Genomic DNA, 18,323 nt, shown 5'->3' on the forward strand with positions numbered 1-18,323 from the left:
AATAAACAAACCAAACTGGAAACGAGTTGCAACGAGATTCCGCGTTAAATTTTGCACAAATAATAGTTGCAGTAGTAACTTGAAGACCAATCCACTAATCATGAAACAATTCCATTGCAATGTTTTCAGGTCGAAACTAGAAATAAAGTTTACATCAATTTTCTTTACATCATTTCCACTCTTAGTATTAGTGTTATTTCTCAGCCCGAGGTGGCACTGTCAACTCCTTTAATTCTTTGAGCAGATTTCCTTCTCACAACCTAAAATGAGCTCAAATTCTAGTCGCCATTGCAATGGAATCGATCTCAGACAATGAAATTCTATTTCAAGTTGATATTTTACCTTCGGCTCTAAGTTACCTTGGCTTCAGAGTATTTCTTTTTTTGCTCGACTAACACAACGAGGCTACATTTTGTTCATCAGAATCACTTAATAATAAAGGAAAATCACAGACAAATCGTCGACATTCAAATAGATTCATGTATGTTGCTGTGAATCCTCACTATAATATTGCTAGAAATGTTGTGCAAACTATTTTTTTCATATTCTTTTTGGAATTTTTTACACCATCCCAAACAATTGTCGATCGAAGATAGGATGGCAGGCTCCTGAGGAGTGATTTGATGGGCATAAATGAAGTGTTCTTTAGAAATTTTCAATCAAAAGCTTCATTCCATAGTACAGTAACTACAAACTCATCAATCATATCTAACTACATATCAGAATCCCTTTTCGAGCAACATTTGTTTGTTTCATTGCATAGATCTGACTACTGTTCCTTCTAAATTTGGTATACGAACGGTTTTGGAAAGTGTCTTACCCGGCTGGGTTTTTTCCTTTGCCTGAAAAAAAAACAAATATAAAGTTTCTATTAAGTTGAGAATCATTTTAAGCTTATTTCTAAGGGAAGCTTGTAAACGTTTCTTCACACACTGGTTGAAATGTGGACTATTTATGACCGAAAATCTAAGACTTTGAAATCATTGTCACAGAAGGCTAGTTGGAGAAGTGTCACAGCGCTAAACTCCATCTTTTTTATCCTAAGCCATGCTTGCACACAAGCCGTAGACAACACTCTAGGCAACACTCTAGGCTTCTCTAACATCAATATAGGATGTAACGAAGAAAAGACTGCTACTTTCCCTGGGTGGAATACCCCAATAGAATAGTTTAAGATCACAGCAGAAATACGTGCTGTTTCTTTTGGGAAGGTACTGATTTTACTTTCACAACGCCACAATCTACGCAGCAGTACAGCTGAGAACCGCATTGTCAAGGAAATGCATAATTAAAGTGATCTACAATGGACTAACAACCTAACCAACAGGAAAAGTACTTCGACTAGCTGCATGAACACCCTACAAAAGAATTGGCATTTTTTGGCCTCTTGTCTGGTACTCAAAACTTTGTCTAAAAAAAGAATGGCCAGCAAGCGTGAGCTTACCCACCGTGCATATATATGATCTTGTCACATCTGTTCCAAGTTCTCAAAGGTGACGTCATCTCCAATAAGGACGAAGGGGGCCCAGTGACGCGGGGACTGGAAGTCTTGCGAGAGTCGAAGAGCAGTTGTGGCCTGGCGAACGGCTTCACTTGCCTTTTTGCCGACTTTTAAATGCTGATAAAACTTGCGCATGAATTCCAGGGTAGCCTCGTCATTAACGGCCCATAGGGTGGCAAGAACTGACCTCGCTCCAGCACCGAGAAAAGCTCGAGCGATTCCAATTACACCTTCGGCTCGAATGTTTCCAGTTGCACTATGGCAACAGCTTAGAACAACAAGCTTAGCTCGCACCTTTGCATTTTGCACTTCTGCCATTGTAAGGATAACGTCTTCTTCATCAAGTACCGGCTTGCGTTTTTCTGGGGGTGGAGCGAATGCAATTTCACCTGTTACAGAATTTCCGTGTGCAGCAATATGGACTAGGGCCGCCGTGTCAAGATTTTCAAGGAAACGTGCCTTGGTAGCTTCTTCTCCAAGTAGCGGTTCAACACCGAACAATCTAGCGATTTCTTGCGCTTCTTCGTTTGCATGTGCCAGTCATGCGATCGATTCCTCTTTCTTCTTCGCTTTAAATAACACTGTGCCAACATCTGGATCCCCAACAATTACAGCTCCTTTTTGATCATGAAAGTCGGGTGGACACTTAAAAATCGCCTTCATAATTGTCAAGGATGGTAATACTCTTATTCTGTGTTGCGCCCCTAGGCTTTCGTTGTTTTCATTTCGAAGCGCTGCCCAAGGAATTCTATGGAGCTCTGCATCAGGAACAATGATGAGGTCTGAGGTGGCTTGGTCAGGCGACGTGCAGGAAAACAACACATCATGGAGTTTCTCCAATGCACTTGATCGATCTTTTGGAGTGATACGCTTCGATGGAGGGCAACACAACAGATCTCCTTTAAGTTTTTCCTCTTCTTCCTCGTTCTCTCGATCCTCAAGAAGACGTGTGTTTTCTCGCGATGGCAACGAGCGATCTTCACAATTCGCGGGGTGCTCATTAACTTTCATTTCCGAGAGCGCTTCGTCTAACAGACTCTTCCAGTTGTTAGCCTCCCCCACAAACTGAGGAGCAGAATTTCCTTGACTATTCCATAGTACAACATTCTCCTTTCCAGCTCCAGACAGAGCATAGTAGATTATCTGGCCTCCCAGACGAGAAACGACTTCACGGAGGCTTCCCTCATTGAGAGCTTCTCTTTGCCCGTCCTTTGGATCATGAAGACCGTACTTTACTACCATCATGTCAGCAAGCGCTGCGGAACGTGCTCGTTCGGTAACTAGTAGAGCTTCCTCGTGCTTTTCTTGCTGCAGAAGACACTGTGTGTAGAGACGATAAGAAGAAGCCTGTACGTCACTTAGAGAAACCTTGTATACATCCTTTTCGAAGAGAAGTCGTCTCACTTCCGCATACAGTTGGGTGCATTTTTCCAAGTGATCACAGGCCATTTCGAACTCTTTGGACTTTGAATAAGAAACGCCGAGGTCATAGTGGCAGGAGCCCATCTTGTCTAAGCTTTTCATCTTCTCGGCGAAACATAAAGCTTTTTTCTGAAACTCAATTGCCTTGGAAAGTTCATCCAATTTCAAGTAAATCTTTCCAAGATTTAGGCATCCTGTCATCTCACCGGCTATTTCTCCGATGGAGTTGGAGATAGAGATTTGCTTTTCGCTATGATGTATAGCTTCCTCGAGATTTTCCATGCGGTAATTGATCATTCCAATGTTGCCATGAGCGGTTGCTTCTCCTTGCTTTTCTTCCAAGGCTTCACAGAGTGACAGATGTCGCTGATGACATTCAAGCTCTTTTTCATGATCTCCCATCCGATTGTAAACATTTCCAAGATTTCCAAGCATCTGCCCCACCATGCGCTGATCTCCGGCTGCTTCAGCAAAGGGCACGGCTTTTTCGTATATATCTACAGCCTGTAAATACATACCGAGGGCTAGATAAGCATTTCCTATATTGGCGTACGAGGCACCTTCAAGTGGTTTATCTCTTATTGAACGGGCGATTTCGAGGCTTTCCTGGTAGCACTTGATTGCCTCGTTGTAATTTCCACGCTCAAAATGAATGTTGCCTACCTTCTCAACCGATCGCCCTTCCCCTCCTTTATTTTCCAATTCCCTATTTATTGCGAGATTGAATTGATGATGTTTCAAGGCATTTTCTAGGTCTCCGAGAGAGTAGTATATGCTTCCCAGGTAGGCATTAGCAAGGCCTTCTGCTGCCTTGTCACCGATCAACTTTGAGATTTCTAAGAACTTTTTTTGCATGAAAATGGCTTTTTCAAAATTTCCTAAGGATCTGTGAGTGTTTCCGAGGAAACCATACGCAAAGCCCTCGGTGGCTTTATCGCCAATTTCTTGCGATAACTCTAATAGCGTTTCAAGATTTTTCTGTGATTTTCTGTTTTCTCCTAGGGAGTGTTGCGCTCTTCCAATTTTTCCAATGGCATTTGCTTGCGCTGACTTGCTGTTTAGACTTTCTGCGATACGAAGGTAGGCTTCATAATTTACAATCGCTTTTCTTGTTTCTCCTCGACAATGATAAACATCACCAAGAGCCCCCAGTGCCCTTCCCTCGATAAACTTGTTTCCTATCTCTTTGGAAATTTTTAATTGCTCTTGATAAAGTGCAAACGCTTTGATGTAATCTCCCTTCGATAAGTGAACATTACCGAGATTTCCAAGAGCTATAGCCTGACTTTTCTTCTGACTAACTTCTCGTGCTAATGTTAGATGCTTCTCGTTGTGGAAAATGGATTCTGGATACTGTCTCTTCTTGTAATACACGACACCCAGACCTCCATTGGACTCGGCGATGGCTGCTTTATCGCCAAGATCAGTAGCAACTGTAAGACTTTCTGTTAAGAACTTTGTGGCGTTTGGGTAGTCCCCAAGCTCTGTAGAAGTGGTACCCAGATTGAACAGGCATTTCCACCTTTGCTTCTGGTGATCAGTGGTAGAAATAGCATCTAGGGATTTCTTATGGAATTCAAGGCCTATGGTCAAGTCTCCTAGCTTTGAGTAGGCACTTCCAACATAGGAATTGGCTAATGCTTCAAGATCTTTACGACCTGCCTCGTTGGAAAGGGAAAGGCATTTCTGCCCGTAAGAGAGAGATTCGACAAAACAATCCATAGCGAGCAAAACTTCAGCCAGGTTGCCGCAAATCTCGGCCTCTGAATCTTTGTTCGATGTTTCTTGTGCTAAGCGTAACGCTTGTTTTAACATTTCCGCTGCTTGCTCGTAATTTTTAAAGTGCTCTCCACTGACCTGAAGCTCTCGGGCTTTGGAAAGAAGATTTAAAATCTGATCTTGCCTTTCTGATGTTTCGCTGAGATGTCTTTGAGAATTGCGATCATCACTTTCGTTGCCTTCCATGGCGTTATCTGAAACGTTAAACATTGAGAACTATACTGCTGATAATGCATTTGAATGTTCACTACTTGCAATTTGAATAGCATTCATCCGGGCTTTTACAAAGAACCAAAAATCTGTCACGCCAGAGTTCCTTCTTGTCACGCTTAAAGTGTAAATGAAAATGAGTGAGGAAGAAAGGATAAACCCTCTCGACAGATAACCAGAACACATTTAAATATCTAAAATTAAAACTGTTAATTTTTAAAACCATGGCCGTGTTTCTTTAAAGGAAAAGCAGCCACAAAGGTGTTTTATCTCTTCGAACAAGCTTTTGTGTTTAACTTACTTCATTGTTTAACCGCTGACATTGTCAGAGCATCACAGTTTGTTTTTGCCTATCTATTTTAAACCAGACCTTGTGGATTAGTTATCCTGCTAGGTTTTGTTTTGGTACTTATTCTTTCGACCGATCTTGTGTTTTTCTTCTCCGTTCCCTTTCAAGTTATTTTGAAATTATACTTAGCTTTTCATAAGTAGGGGGTAAAACAGAAAGAGAGTGCTGAGAATGCATGTTATTTGTGTAGACTGTGATTAGGATGACCCTGAAAAGCAAATATTTTTCTTGCTTAGATATATCAAAGCTTAACCCCACAAAAAAAATGTGAAGGACCCTCACACAAATCGCAAATTAGTGACCTCTTCGCTATTAAGCAAAGATAATTTCTGTAAATCAGAGAAAGTTAAGGTCGATCAACTGAAGTAATCAATATTACCGCAGAAATCTGGAGCCCATGAAAACCAAAAATGAATATTATAAAAACCAGTTCAATGATGTCGTTTCAGTCAATGCCAGAGCAGAGGCACCTTCAGCAATATCAGCAAACTACCACATATACTCAAAGTCATATCAAAACCTGTCTCATTGAAAGGATCTAGCCGCATTTTCGTCACGTTTTTTTGAGAGATCTCTACCGTCGACTAGGAATTATTACGAATGGCACAAAATGCTAAGTGATTGCTTTCGCTGGCAATAGTGGGTTTAATTTACGGTTGACTGAATTTCAAAATTCTTTAACTTTGCCAGTTTCAGTGCGTAAAATAAATCATTTAACTTGTTTGTCGCAAATGGAAGATACACAGAAGTTTGACGGACGGATGGCTGCATCACTATCACTTCCAGCTTTTAACAGCTTAGTATGCATGCTGCGAGAACAGGAGTGAGATCCAAATGTACTTTTCGTTTTCGCTTCGTTTTCTCTGGTACCCAGGCTAAGTGGATAAATTTCCCCCCCCCCCCCCCCTTATTGCTGCTTCTATGAGTGGGTAAATTGTATTTGAAACGACGGAAGTGACTTTCTGTCTCAACGAAGTAGCTATCTCAAACAAGAAGGAATCACACTCCTTCGCTTTCGAATAACCTGCACGACGGCCTGAATAAACCAACAAAAATCATTCCTTTCTCTACAGTTTTTCTTTTTGACTGAGCATTCAAGTTTATACAGCCGGGAGGTAGTAAAATTGACATACCTCTGCGATTCTTCCTCCAAATCGTATGGTATACTTTACCAGCTTTAAAGCAGGTAAAACGAGTCTGTCTCTGTTAAATTTTCCTTGATAATTAGCTTCTCATCTTTCCTAGCAGATGGCCCTGGCCTAATGACATATGCATAGCTAATCAGGTTTTTTTTTACATATGTTCACGAAATTTCTACGAAATGGCGGAAACGGCTTGCTCGCGAATAACTCGAGAACTCAGAAATTACTCTGGTTAAAGACATTGATTTGTGGCTGTTGAAGTCCCTTTGTCGGATTAATTGTGGTCAGATCCCTCAACCAGTTGAGCTCAGGTGGTTCCCTGGTACAATGGTGTTTTTTAAGTTACATACAGAACAGCAAGTAATCTGCTGCGTTACTCCAAACCCATGTCACTTCCGGTTAATAACTACATGTGGGATACTTAAGAAGTCAGCACTTTGATTGTTGGGTAGAACTGAGCGTGTATTACACTCCCGTTTGGGCTGATTTCTTTGCATACATTACTTCTCAAACCGAAGCGAGCACTTTTGCATACAATAGACATGCGTATTTCACTTGTTTTACATCTACATTCAAATGAAATGAGAAAATATATCTGCGATTTTAAGAGCGGAAGTTCTCCCATCTCCACTCCTAGTCTTTATATCTATTTACCAACTTCTTTCTTAGAAACGTAGGGGTTAGCGGTAAATACCCCATCCCCACCCCCCCCCACCCCTCGCGATACTACTTTAGCAAGACTTATATTGTCCTCTTGTGGACGAATGGAGTCTGCGTTGCTATGGCTCTAATAACTCTGTGGCAAGTAGTCTATATTAAACGCTACAAGCTCAGAAAAGCGTCATAGGTTCTAATGCGAAGTTCTTGATTCATCTCGATGTCATTCGAGCACAATTTCCAAATAAATAGCAGAGGATTACATTACCGGAAATCGTTCAGACAGAATACGATAATATTACTTTTCATTTTGGAAAATGATGCGCTCGTGTGTAGCTTTCAGTTTTGTTTTCAGGATCAGACGTTGCTGGGGTGAATGTACTTTTTGGAATGTAGCATTCTCTGTTTTCATCAAAAATCAAAGTCAAATTTTGTCTAGCCTTGTATTTCGTCGATGAAAATTACAATTTGGTCTGGGGGCTTAAATCGATGTCACGGGCGTGACCGATCGCGACCATTTTGTTTGTACGCCCTTGTGTAACTCAATTGACATGACGTATTCAGATAAAGTTTCTCTGAAAAGAACGGGATGGGATGTTTACGTTTTGGGAGGAGAAAGCAGCTTTGTCCGCCTTGACCAATAAGAAGGCAGCGTAAATGCTCTTTGACCAATATTAAGAGTAGGGTATTCCCCAAATTCAATCACCGCATTACAGATGAAATTTGACCCTTGGCAGAGGTTCCAATTCTATTTAAAAACTGGTACACAGCTAGTTCCATTCAGGCAGTTTTACTACGCATTCACAGGCACTCATAAAGACGCACTCTTAAAGAGAGCAGCGAAAATATTTACTGTGAGACGGTTTGTGAAACATTCATCGGAGGGCTTAAACAAAGGTAACCAACCATGACTCCAGTCTTGAAGTGAATGATAATCATTCATTACTGCTAGCTATGGTAATTTACACGAGGTTTACTATCACTGACGTTAGTTTGTTTTTCGGGTGCCAAATCATACGCCATTCGGTAAGGTTTTTAACGCTTAAACGCTATCTGTAATTTTACTTTCTGACCATTTAATGTGGACTGAGCTAGATATCACGTTTTCTGAAACTTATACCGCTAGCCTTCAAGTTGACGTGGACTAAATTTCATTTGCGAACTGGAGGTCACACAAGGTCTGTGATCGATAAAGCACTCCGTAGTGTAAATAGCGAAAATTTGAGGCTAGCTGAAACAGTTGAAATGATAACGCGGTTAAGCTTTGAGTGCATTTTTACCACCTGACTAAACTTATGAGAAAAGCACACGAACAACTACATAACAAACCAAGCTCCCGCATGTATGGCTGACAGTCTAGTAGTTGAATTTTTGAAGTGTTTCCCAGAACTGACCTGGTATTGATTAATATGATAACATCTGGCGTGTAATAAATGAGAGACTGTAGCTCTCAGACGATTTAAAATGTCAATGAACATCGCTTATCATAAGATAATGCTTCATATGATCTGTAAAACAGCATTAACTCGCCCAACCGCTTAACAGTTAATTAGTCAACCATGCCCTATTTCTGAGAAGAACCGACATTCTGAGAAGATCATTCAGAGATTTATTCCTCTAGTATTGATTGAGTCAACAGCTACTTCATAGTCAGGGGTTTGAATAATGATCCTGACCGGCCATCGACTCCTTTTATTCCGCAGGCCGGAACTGAACAGTATTTGAACTGAACAGCATTTGAACTGAACAGCATTTGAACTGAACAGCATTTGAACTGAACAGCAACAAGAGCTTTGATTCACGAAACTAAGTGTTGTTCCTAAACCGGAATATGGACTTCACTGAGTCACAGGACGGAGAGGGATGGTATTTTGTCCAAAACAAAGAAGAAATCGGTGAGGCTCAGTTTTGTTTTGTTTTTTTCTTGTTTTCACTTCATGGTCGTTAATCTGTAAAAGCATTTATTCCTTTCACTTTCGATATGCTTAAAGTTAGCCATCCCGCATCACGCTACATTTGAGGTGGCTTGAATCGCTACTTCCGGCGTTATCTCTCACCGCGTGGTGAATCGGTGCAAAGTTGTATCAGCGATGTTTTGATATTGTTCAACCACTAAAAGCATTAATAGTTAAGGTAATGTTTACATGACAATCGAATGTTCTTGATAAACTAAATCAAAGTGCTATTAACGAAACATCTGCATTGATTTTCTACCTCAATACCATGACAGCCTGACTGCGATCAGTTTGGTTCAGAAATCTGTGAACTTTCCTGTTTTTACCCTCTCTTAATTTGCTAATTGCAAGGTATGTTACGGTCGTTAGCTATAAAGGTAGCTAACGAAGGAATAAAATGAAACAAGGAGTGGAGTTTGTCTTTTTCTTTATTAACAAATAAGGATTTCAGAGGTCACAGAAACTGGCATTTGGTCTTTTCCACTTTGGAAATAAACTTTGTACTATAATTGACTTGCCAATGAAACCGCAATGAAATTTCTATCGTGCTTATTATGAAAAAAGGTTTTTAAGAGCCAAAACATTGTTTAACTGACAATACTTCATGTGACCCGCAGATACAAGATGCTTGTTGAAAGAAGGAGGGCCGACAGAGGAAGATATTGAATGTATAGTCAGAGAAATAAGCGGCAATCCTGGTGAAGAGAGGAAGCTATTTGAGTTAACGCGGGTTAACAATGATGATGCAGGATACATTAGTGGGGATTCCACAGACAACGCTAAAGATTTCACTGATGGAATGACCATACTCAAGCATCAACTAAACAACCAAACGTTCGAAGGACTAGCTGCAGTTTTCAGTGACCCATCCCTGAACAGGAAAGATTTGGTGGTTAAAGTTTGCTGCATCCACGAAGGTAAGAAGGACACGCGCCTCGTTCTTTAAACCGGTTCGGTTATTAGCGCATTTGAATCGAGTTAGAGTCGGTAGAACAAAAATCAAAGTAATTTGAAATGTAGATCTGAACGAAGGAAAAGATTCTAGGGATCATGAAAGGAGAATATAAATTACAAACAAGCAAAATGCTTGAGGGGTGCAAACCGCGAGTGGCCTTGTGGGATTGGTCTCAGTTTTGCATGTGATTGGCTAAGGGAGAGGCTAGAGATTTTAGACCAATCATACAGAGAATATTCGAAGAAAGACAAACCTAATAATATGGTGAATAACTTAACACTGAAAATCGAAAACCGCTCTACAATTTTGTTTTATTTCTCTGTCGTGAGGGACAAATATAATTGTTTTCTTTGCCCAATTTCTAATCATTATTATTTCTTGTCAAAATCTTCGTGCTACACATTTGATAAAGAAGTACAAAGTAATACTTCGATGTTGCCCAGCTCATTATTTCAAACAGGCAAAGATAACAAAAATGCCCTATAAGGGACAACGCAGTTTCTCAGACAATCAGCATGGTTTCCTAGAGCGCCGGACTGTTATGCGGGAGGTCGAGGGTTCGAGCCCCGGCCTATAGTATCAAGAAATAGATAGACATTCTAGTCTTCTCGGATAAGGACGAATAAACCGTAGGTCCCGTCTCCTGCATCTATTAATTAGTTAATTTGGTTAGGCAGGGGACGTTGAAGAACCTACTCACGAGATTACTGTGATGGGGTCTGGCCTGTTTACTGGGAATTAAGGGGGGGGGGGCAAATTCAAATAAGTTTTCCTCGATTGTTTGTAAACTGCCAATGCAGTCCGGCCAAACTCCCCCGAAAAGTGTTGTGATGCGCATTTGATCCACATGTTAATTTGCGCAATATAAATGTTAAATTATTATTATTATTAATTCAATAATACACAAGCCTTTCTTCGGGAAAAAAGTCACGATTCTTTTCAAATTCATTCGCTGCAATTTGACTTCAAAGGAAACTAAGTGAGTGTCTTCCGATTCATGAACTAAATCAAATTCTCAGCGACATCGTTGAACACGACTGAGCTAATAGGTAATACACCTTAATTTCTCGTCGACAGATCTGCTTCCCACCTACATTTTGGCGAGAGGCAACCAAGCCGTAACAGCTTATCGAGGAGCTTTAAAATCAGGCGAAACACCCGACAACCGAGTCAAGGTAATATTGATTGGTGATGATCAAGTCGGCAAAACAAGCGTTGAAAAAGCACTGAGAGCCAAAACACTTAAGAGTAAAGACACACATGGGTCAGAAGAGCTAGGACAAGTGACTGAAAAAAATCGACCAGGTTGGTTTAATTTGATCCTCGTACGATTATAATAAAAACTTTGGAGTTACGATTATTTAAAGTGTAGCCCGCAGTTATTAGGGAACATTGAGAAAAAGGCCCAACGATAATTTATGGAATATCCTTAACAACTTGTTTAGAAGCAATAACGACTACACAATAAATTTTTTCTGTTCTTGCTAAGATTTCCATTTGCTTTCATTTTTACTTCAGTGTTGCCACAAACTGATGGAGGTATTTCGCTGCTACAACCTGTGGATAGAGTGGACGAGGAAGCCAGCTTGGTTGAAGAGATCTCATTATACGATGAGGTCGATTGCGTTCGGCGTAATTCCCCTGAAAAAGAATTAGAAATATGGGAATTATCTGGCCAAGGCGTCTACCGTGCCATACATCCTATGTTCATGACCCCAGATGCTGTATACATCTTGGTGTTTGATCTGTCAAAGCGATTGTTTCAAACGTCAAGGGAAGAAGACAACGAGAACAGTTTGCCACCGAATTCAGGGAAACAAGATTCCAATCTTGATTGTATTATGAGGTGGATGGACATCTTGAATTCCTTGAAATATTCTGCCGATGGTGAAACTCTTCCCCCAGTTATCCTTGTGGGTACTCATGCTGACCGTGTTGAAGGAGACCCGGAAAAAATCATGGGTGCGCTTTTGGACAGATTCCGCAACATCAAGCTGGGCGATCAAATCAAAGGAAAATTCGTCTTGGACAAAACACGCAATGTAAACGACCAAGAAGACCGACAAATTGCCAATTTGCGTCGGCGAATATTAAATGAAGCCAACAAGCTGCCGCATGCTAAGAAGAAGATCCCCCGTAAATGGTTTGACATAGAAAGAAAGATTCAAGAAGAAGCTAAAAGGGGAGTTAAGTATTTTACTTCCAAAGAGGTCTTCACAAAAGAAATTGTCAAGAAAGTTTGTCAAACTCAAGATGTACATGATATCGACCAGATTTTGCACTTCCTTTGTGATCGTCGGTCGATAATCTATCCCGAGAATGCTTCTGAAGAAGATGGCTTGGTAGTACTGGATCCACAGTGGCTTGCGGATGGACTTTGCAAAGTATTAAATAAAGAAGAAGACGTGGTAGAATTTCGAAACCTACGGCACGAACTTCGAGAGACAGGCATCCTGCACCAAAAACTTTTTGATCACGCCTGTCTAGAGTGGGGTGTACAAGAAATTCAGCAGCCATTGGTTTCTCTCATGAAACATTACAATCTCCTTTTTTCCTGTCCAAGTAAGGACAGGGGAAAAGAAGATTGTAACGAGCAACCCAGTTATCTCGTTCCAAGCATGATTAGAAGAAAGATGGGAGAAGATAAAGTCATCTCAAGTAAGAATGGTTCTTCAACACATCCACCGATTTATTTAACCTTTAGAACCAAGTTTGTACCAATGGGCTTATTCTCCAGACTGGCTGTGCTTATTGGAGCATGGGCTGCGACAAAAAGTTCCAGTGAACAGCCGCAGATCTACGCCGACACAGCACACTTCATTTTAGAGGGCAAGAAATTCTTGGAGTTGAAGTGCTTGAAAAGTGTCATTAGGTTGCAAGTTTGGTCTCAAGACAGCACAGATCCACTATACGCTGATCCAGGATTTTACTTCGAGATTTATCGGTGAGACCGCTGGCCTATTTGTTTCCTTGGTCTTAAACTTATACGAACTCTATTCTCCTTACAAGTTGAGCTAAGCTAAAATTTATTTCATTGAGCATAAAAATTCATTAGTACCCTTTTTCTGGTCTCGTAGCCCTTACATCATTGCCCACCTATCTGGAAGCCTTAAACTACCCCTAAAAATAATTTGTTGTGTTTTTTTTTTATCGCTATTGACCAATACTTAAATATATTATAATTTTTTTTTTTTTTGAAAAATCTACTTTAAAGCTGTTTGGAAAGGAGTTTGGAAGCGATACGAACAACTTGTCACTGGTTACGTTCTGTTTCCCGGGATCTTTGTGTACAATGCTGCGTACAATCTTGTCCAGGCACGGTCAACTCAAAAACCGGAAAATGTATCTGGCACGACAGGGAAAAATGTCCTCAAGAAGACTGTGCACACTATATTCCTTTGAAAAGGCACGCTACCTTGTATTGTCCACAGACCATGACGTGTCTCCCTGAGGGAAAATTTAAGATGTTGGTGCAGGTAAAGGACTGTTTTGATATATCAAATAAGGAAGTGTAACATCTTTGTTGTTTTAAGACGTACTTACATGAAGCGATTTAAGTGCGTCGATTTGTGGTAACTAAATGGAATTGCTTTCCTTTTTTTAGGCTTTGGAGAACAATAACAGTCAAGAGAGAAAAGGTTTATTTTGTTTTGTTTTTGCCTTTGACTGCTTCCATACATCTCTAGCTTTTATTCCCCTTAAAGTTTTATCACATAGTATATCAATATTCAAAGTGTTGGCTCTTAAGATGGAATAAATCTGTAAATATCGGCAGACTGAGACCTTCGTTCCAGAAGGTTTAAGTCTCTCAATGATAATTAACGGTCAATACAATACCACTATGAGAGAGAGAGAGATCCATGTTACTTAGTGTGTCCAACTAGAAGAAACCTTGACTCGCATGCTAGCAAGCTATTTCTATTTAGTTCTTTATTAATACCTTTTTATATTTTAGTTGACCATTCATCGGCCATCTCACGAAAAGAAAATCTAGCGCTGCCTTCAAGATCCTCGACCAATGAAATTACTGTTCTGCTGTTAGCTGAGGAGTGGGGCTCAGGGAAGGGAGGTCTATCAACAATCAGTAGGGAACTGGCAATTGAGCTTGCAAAATATTCCAATCTGAGAATCCACTTCTACGTCATCAACTCCAGCGAAGAAGATAAGCAAATGGCGAAGAGAAGCAACATCAACGTCATAAAAGCCAAAGAACGACCTGGTTTTAATAATGGTTTTGACCGGTTAGCGTTCCCTCCGGTAGAATTACCAGAGATTGACGTTGTTATTGGGCATGGAGTGAAGCTGGGAAAGCAGGCTCAAATTATTCAAGTCAAACATCCAAGATGTGTCTGGGTTCAGTTTGAGCATACCGCTCCGGAGGAACTTGGCGCCTACAAGAATTATGAGGGCAACATCGCGAGAGGAGAAACGAAGCATTGCGATGAGGTAGGTCTCGCCGAACTCGCTGATATCGTGGCTGCAATCGGTCCCAAACTGACAGAGTATTACAAGACTTCACTGCGTCCTTTTAAAGGTGGACCGGACAAGGTTTTCCAAATGACTCCGGATCCAAGCATGTTCCACGAATTTCATTCGTGCGAGCAGGACAGGGAAGACAGAGACAATTTCAACGTTTTGATATTTGGTCGTGGTGACTCGGAAGATTTCGAGCTTAAAGGATTTGACATAGCCGCAGCAGCAGTTGCAGAACTTAAGGACGGGAGGTACCACCTCTATGCTGTTGGTGCTACACACGGACAACAGGAAGTTGTTCGAAAGAAGTTACTTCAGTATGGTCTCTCCGAAAGTCAGTTGACAGTTCGTGGTTTTATCGAACGTAGAGATAAAGTTGCCCAGTTGCTGTGCGAAGTGGACCTTGCCATCATGCCATCAAGAACAGAGGGCTTTGGACTGACAGCTCTTGAGGCCTTAGCTGCTGGTCTTCCGATTTTAGTTGGAGCAGATTCAGGTTTTGCCAAAGCTCTTCAAAATATTAAAGAATCAGCTTGCATCGTGAATGACAATGACATAAAGGAATGGGCCAAAGCAATTCGAGGCGTCAAGGAGAAACCTAGATCAACGCGATTAGAAGAAGCCATGAGGTTAAAAGAGAGGTACCAAGGGGAATTTTCCTGGTCAAAGAGATGTAAAACCCTCCTGCAGAAAATTAATCTTCTTGTTGGTAAGAAGTATTTAAATATTTGCACTGTCTGAACCAGCATAAATAACTTATCTACCTTTTTAGGGTTTTAATGACTGTCTGTTTCGGTTCGTCTTATTATCTGGCTTGCCAACTCCCTCAAATCATTTTCCCAGCGACAACCTGTTTCACCTCAAAAACTCGCAAAAGCAGCCATGCGATGTGGCACGACTAAGTTCAACTTCAACAGTTAAACTCTTCCAACGTAAACGGTTACATGTAGTACGATTATGTGTAACTTCTGCAACAGTTACATTCTAACTGGGATGCCCTTAAGTCATGGAATACCGTAAAAAAAAAAACAAACAAACAAAAAAAAAAAAACAAATAAAGGGTATTCTCCATACCCGACGACGAATCTCTGACATCAAGCCTTGTACTTCGCTAGAAAAGAAACGTCACAGTAAAGATATGAAAGACGAACAAAAGCGTGAAGACGCAACAAACCCAGAGGAAAATGAAGAAGATGAAACGCAAAACCAGTCACAAACAACGCGAACACCTGACGCAGTTGAGGAACTGGAGCCGACAGATTATGACGGTATGTAACAAAAATCACACGAGAGAACAAACTGTGGAGTAGTTTTTCCTATCGAAATTTTTTCTTTTTTTTTTTTTTTTCTTTCAAAGCAAACGACATTGCAAGTGTCTAAAGCGGCGCGTAATTAAGGGTCGCAGGTGCGTGATTGACACGAAACGTTTCTCTCTCAAACTTTATGGGGATGTAGACATATCTTGATTATCTTCACCCTAGTTTCAAGCCAGTCTAATCAGATCGTTATGGTAAAACATAATCCGAATTACTTACTCTAGTATGAACTCTCAATGTAAGTTGGCCCTAAATTGATATCGAATAGTCTGAACGAAAAGAAGGATACCGAAAATAGCCTCAAGATCCCATTGTGCATACTGTATTACTGATAGCTTTCTGTTAAATCACAGAGGGTTACAGTTGCTCCAAAGACAGAACCAATTCAAATCAATCTTTATCCGGACATGAGGAGACCAGACATTCTCTAGTCGTAGAGCCTGGTTTATCTTCCGAGATCGAAAACACGCGACTTAACAAGCAGGTAAAGTCAAGAAGAGTCATTATAACATAACCAAAGTAAGGCGCGCGCTCTGATTGGTCAATTTAGCGTCCCCCATTTGCCCATGGGTGTACGCTGCTGACGTGAGCAAATGCAAAGACTATTTTCCCGCGCGCGCTTGTTTTTTCTGGTCACGTAAGATTTGTTAAATAAAAGGGAACTCTTTAGCTACAATGTATCAATGTTATGCTATAAAACAAATGGTAAACACCACACCGTACACTATTGAGTTATGGATGCACTTGGGAGGTTTGCTAAGCACTCAAGAAGCTAGAGTCGCTCTCGGCTATCGCCTCGAGCGACTCTTACGCTTCTTTCGTGCTTAGCAACCTCCCGCGTGCATCCATAACTCAATAGTGTACGCTGTGGTGTTTACCATTTGTTAATTACAATTAACAAATTACAAATTCTCATTTTCCTGGTGGCAAGCGTACACAGGTACCTTTCTTGTGTTTGTTAAAGAAGGATTTGTCCAATACCGCTCGTTTTCCCGCCCTTTCGTGCTTTTTCCGCAGAGGACCGTGGGCTTCGATACTCTTTTTTTTTTCTACTGTAGCGGTCATCTTGATTTTGTTATGTTTTTGAGTTCGAAATAAAGTACTTTCTTTGACGACTTCTTCCTGGTTGTTCAACTATTCTGGTTTCGTAAACAATGTTTCTTTCGTTTGGTTGGCATTTCTTTGTGATAGTTTAGGTCTAAAATGAGGTATAAAACCTGACTCCTATGACCTGCCCCGAAACAGCTTCAAGCAATTCGTCGACATGGGTCGTGCTGAATGAGTTCTAGTAATATACTATTTTCTTCTTTTATACAATAGCAAAACGGATCTCAACTTGAGCAAGATGAAAATCAGAAGACAGATGCATTCGAAAAGAAGTATGTGGAAAAGTTTCTCTTCTTATCAAATCGACCTGATGTTTATCAACGAAAATTACAATTCATAAATGGAGTAGCCATTAGAGGGGTTAGAGTATAAGTATCTTAAATGTTAAAGTAAAAATAATGGCTTCAGCCCTTTTAGACATTTTCCAGGGGTTGAAATGTTGTGCCAAATGCTAAGTTGTCGTACCAAAGGTTAAAATGCCTTGTTCTTCGGCAGTTCAACCCAAGAACCACGACAGAGGAAAAATCTTCCGAGTCAAACGGATTGCGACGGAAAGATGACGAAAGACGTGAAGCGTTCAAGGATCGAGGGCCTACAATGTTGGAGAACAAGAAGTTGCTTGATGCTACTCATATTAGTAATGTTGATAGCAGCAGCATTCTGTTTACAACTGTAGAGTTTTATGAAGGATTAACGGAGTGCGCCTCTGTTGGCGCTTGTCTGTACTATAGATAACTTGTAATAAGCTCAGTTGGGCGTTAATAAGTATTTTGCATCGAAGTATCCATAAATCAACCATTTACATTGGTAACCATAATACCCTCCACACTGTTCTAATAATATTTCCTATGGAACTGACAAGGAGAAATTATTTGAAAATAAGTATCTTTTAAATTAGTGATAATTTTTCTGTATTCTCATGACCTTTATATTTGATTTAAGGGTGACACTGTTAGGAGAAATGAGTACTCAGTCATTTTTAGGGGTATAGAGGTAAAATAACATTTCATCTGGCGTTCCAATTCATCAATTATATAATCATTGTACGATCCAAATGATAAAAATCACACCTTACTTACTGCTCTATTGTTTTTTTAGGGGGAGAGGAGAGGGGGTCAAATAAATTGCCCTTTTTCAATCAAGATCTCCAGGTATATTCTCCGTACTGCGTGTCTTTCAGATTTGGTGGTGTAATATGGTTTTTCGCCCCTTTCCTTAACAACATTTACATAAGGGTTGTGGGATTCCTTATTAGCGATCCCCGGGTCAAATTATCAACGCATTAACCACGATCACATAAACATAGTAGACATTAAAATATCTTTAGGGCATCTATATAAATTCCATTCTTAGAGAATTAAGCCGTTACTTAAAGTATCATTCTATTCATTTATATATTTATGTCAAAATATAATAAACATTACTGGGTAAAGTCGTAAAACGTATCTTTTGTATTT

The 18,323-nt window shown here is 40.4% G+C and overlaps 2 protein-coding genes across 4 annotated transcripts; one reads left to right on the forward strand and one right to left on the reverse strand.

The window, feature by feature from the left end:
- Window positions 1-454: 454 nt before the first annotated feature.
- LOC111343961 (uncharacterized) lies at window positions 455-6,523 on the reverse strand. Its single transcript, XM_022951163.2, has 3 exons — window positions 6,395-6,523; window positions 1,449-4,896; window positions 455-842 (listed from the first exon to the last, which is right to left on the reverse strand). The coding sequence occupies exon 2, from the start codon at window positions 4,886-4,888 to the stop codon at window positions 2,042-2,044; it is 2,847 nt and encodes a 948-aa protein (XP_022806898.2). The 5' UTR covers window positions 4,889-4,896; window positions 6,395-6,523; the 3' UTR covers window positions 455-842; window positions 1,449-2,041.
- Window positions 6,524-7,805: 1,282 nt separating this feature from the next.
- LOC111343947 (uncharacterized) lies at window positions 7,806-18,307 on the forward strand. Of its 3 annotated transcripts, none has more exons than XM_088738332.1 (13): window positions 7,806-7,957; window positions 8,764-8,779; window positions 8,812-8,955; window positions 9,633-9,932; window positions 11,048-11,275; window positions 11,489-12,914; window positions 13,185-13,446; window positions 13,575-13,608; window positions 13,926-15,152; window positions 15,559-15,711; window positions 16,113-16,243; window positions 17,080-17,138; window positions 17,362-18,307. In XM_088738332.1, exons 3-13 carry the CDS (start codon window positions 8,892-8,894, stop codon window positions 17,540-17,542), a joined length of 4,065 nt encoding a protein of 1,354 aa, XP_088594458.1. In that variant the 5' UTR covers window positions 7,806-7,957; window positions 8,764-8,779; window positions 8,812-8,891; the 3' UTR covers window positions 17,543-18,307. The 3 variants fall into 3 exon arrangements, with proteins under 3 accessions (XP_088594458.1, XP_022806883.2, XP_088594459.1); XM_088738333.1 differs by lacking the exon at window positions 7,806-7,957 and adding an exon at window positions 8,032-8,086; XM_022951148.2 differs by having other exon boundaries at window positions 8,764-8,955.
- The last annotated feature ends 16 nt before the right edge of the window (window positions 18,308-18,323 follow it).

The sequence above is a fragment of the Stylophora pistillata genome, chromosome 11 (genome assembly GCF_964205215.1).
Source record: "Stylophora pistillata chromosome 11, jaStyPist1.2, whole genome shotgun sequence".
Taxonomy (NCBI): Eukaryota; Metazoa; Cnidaria; class Anthozoa; order Scleractinia; family Pocilloporidae; genus Stylophora; species Stylophora pistillata.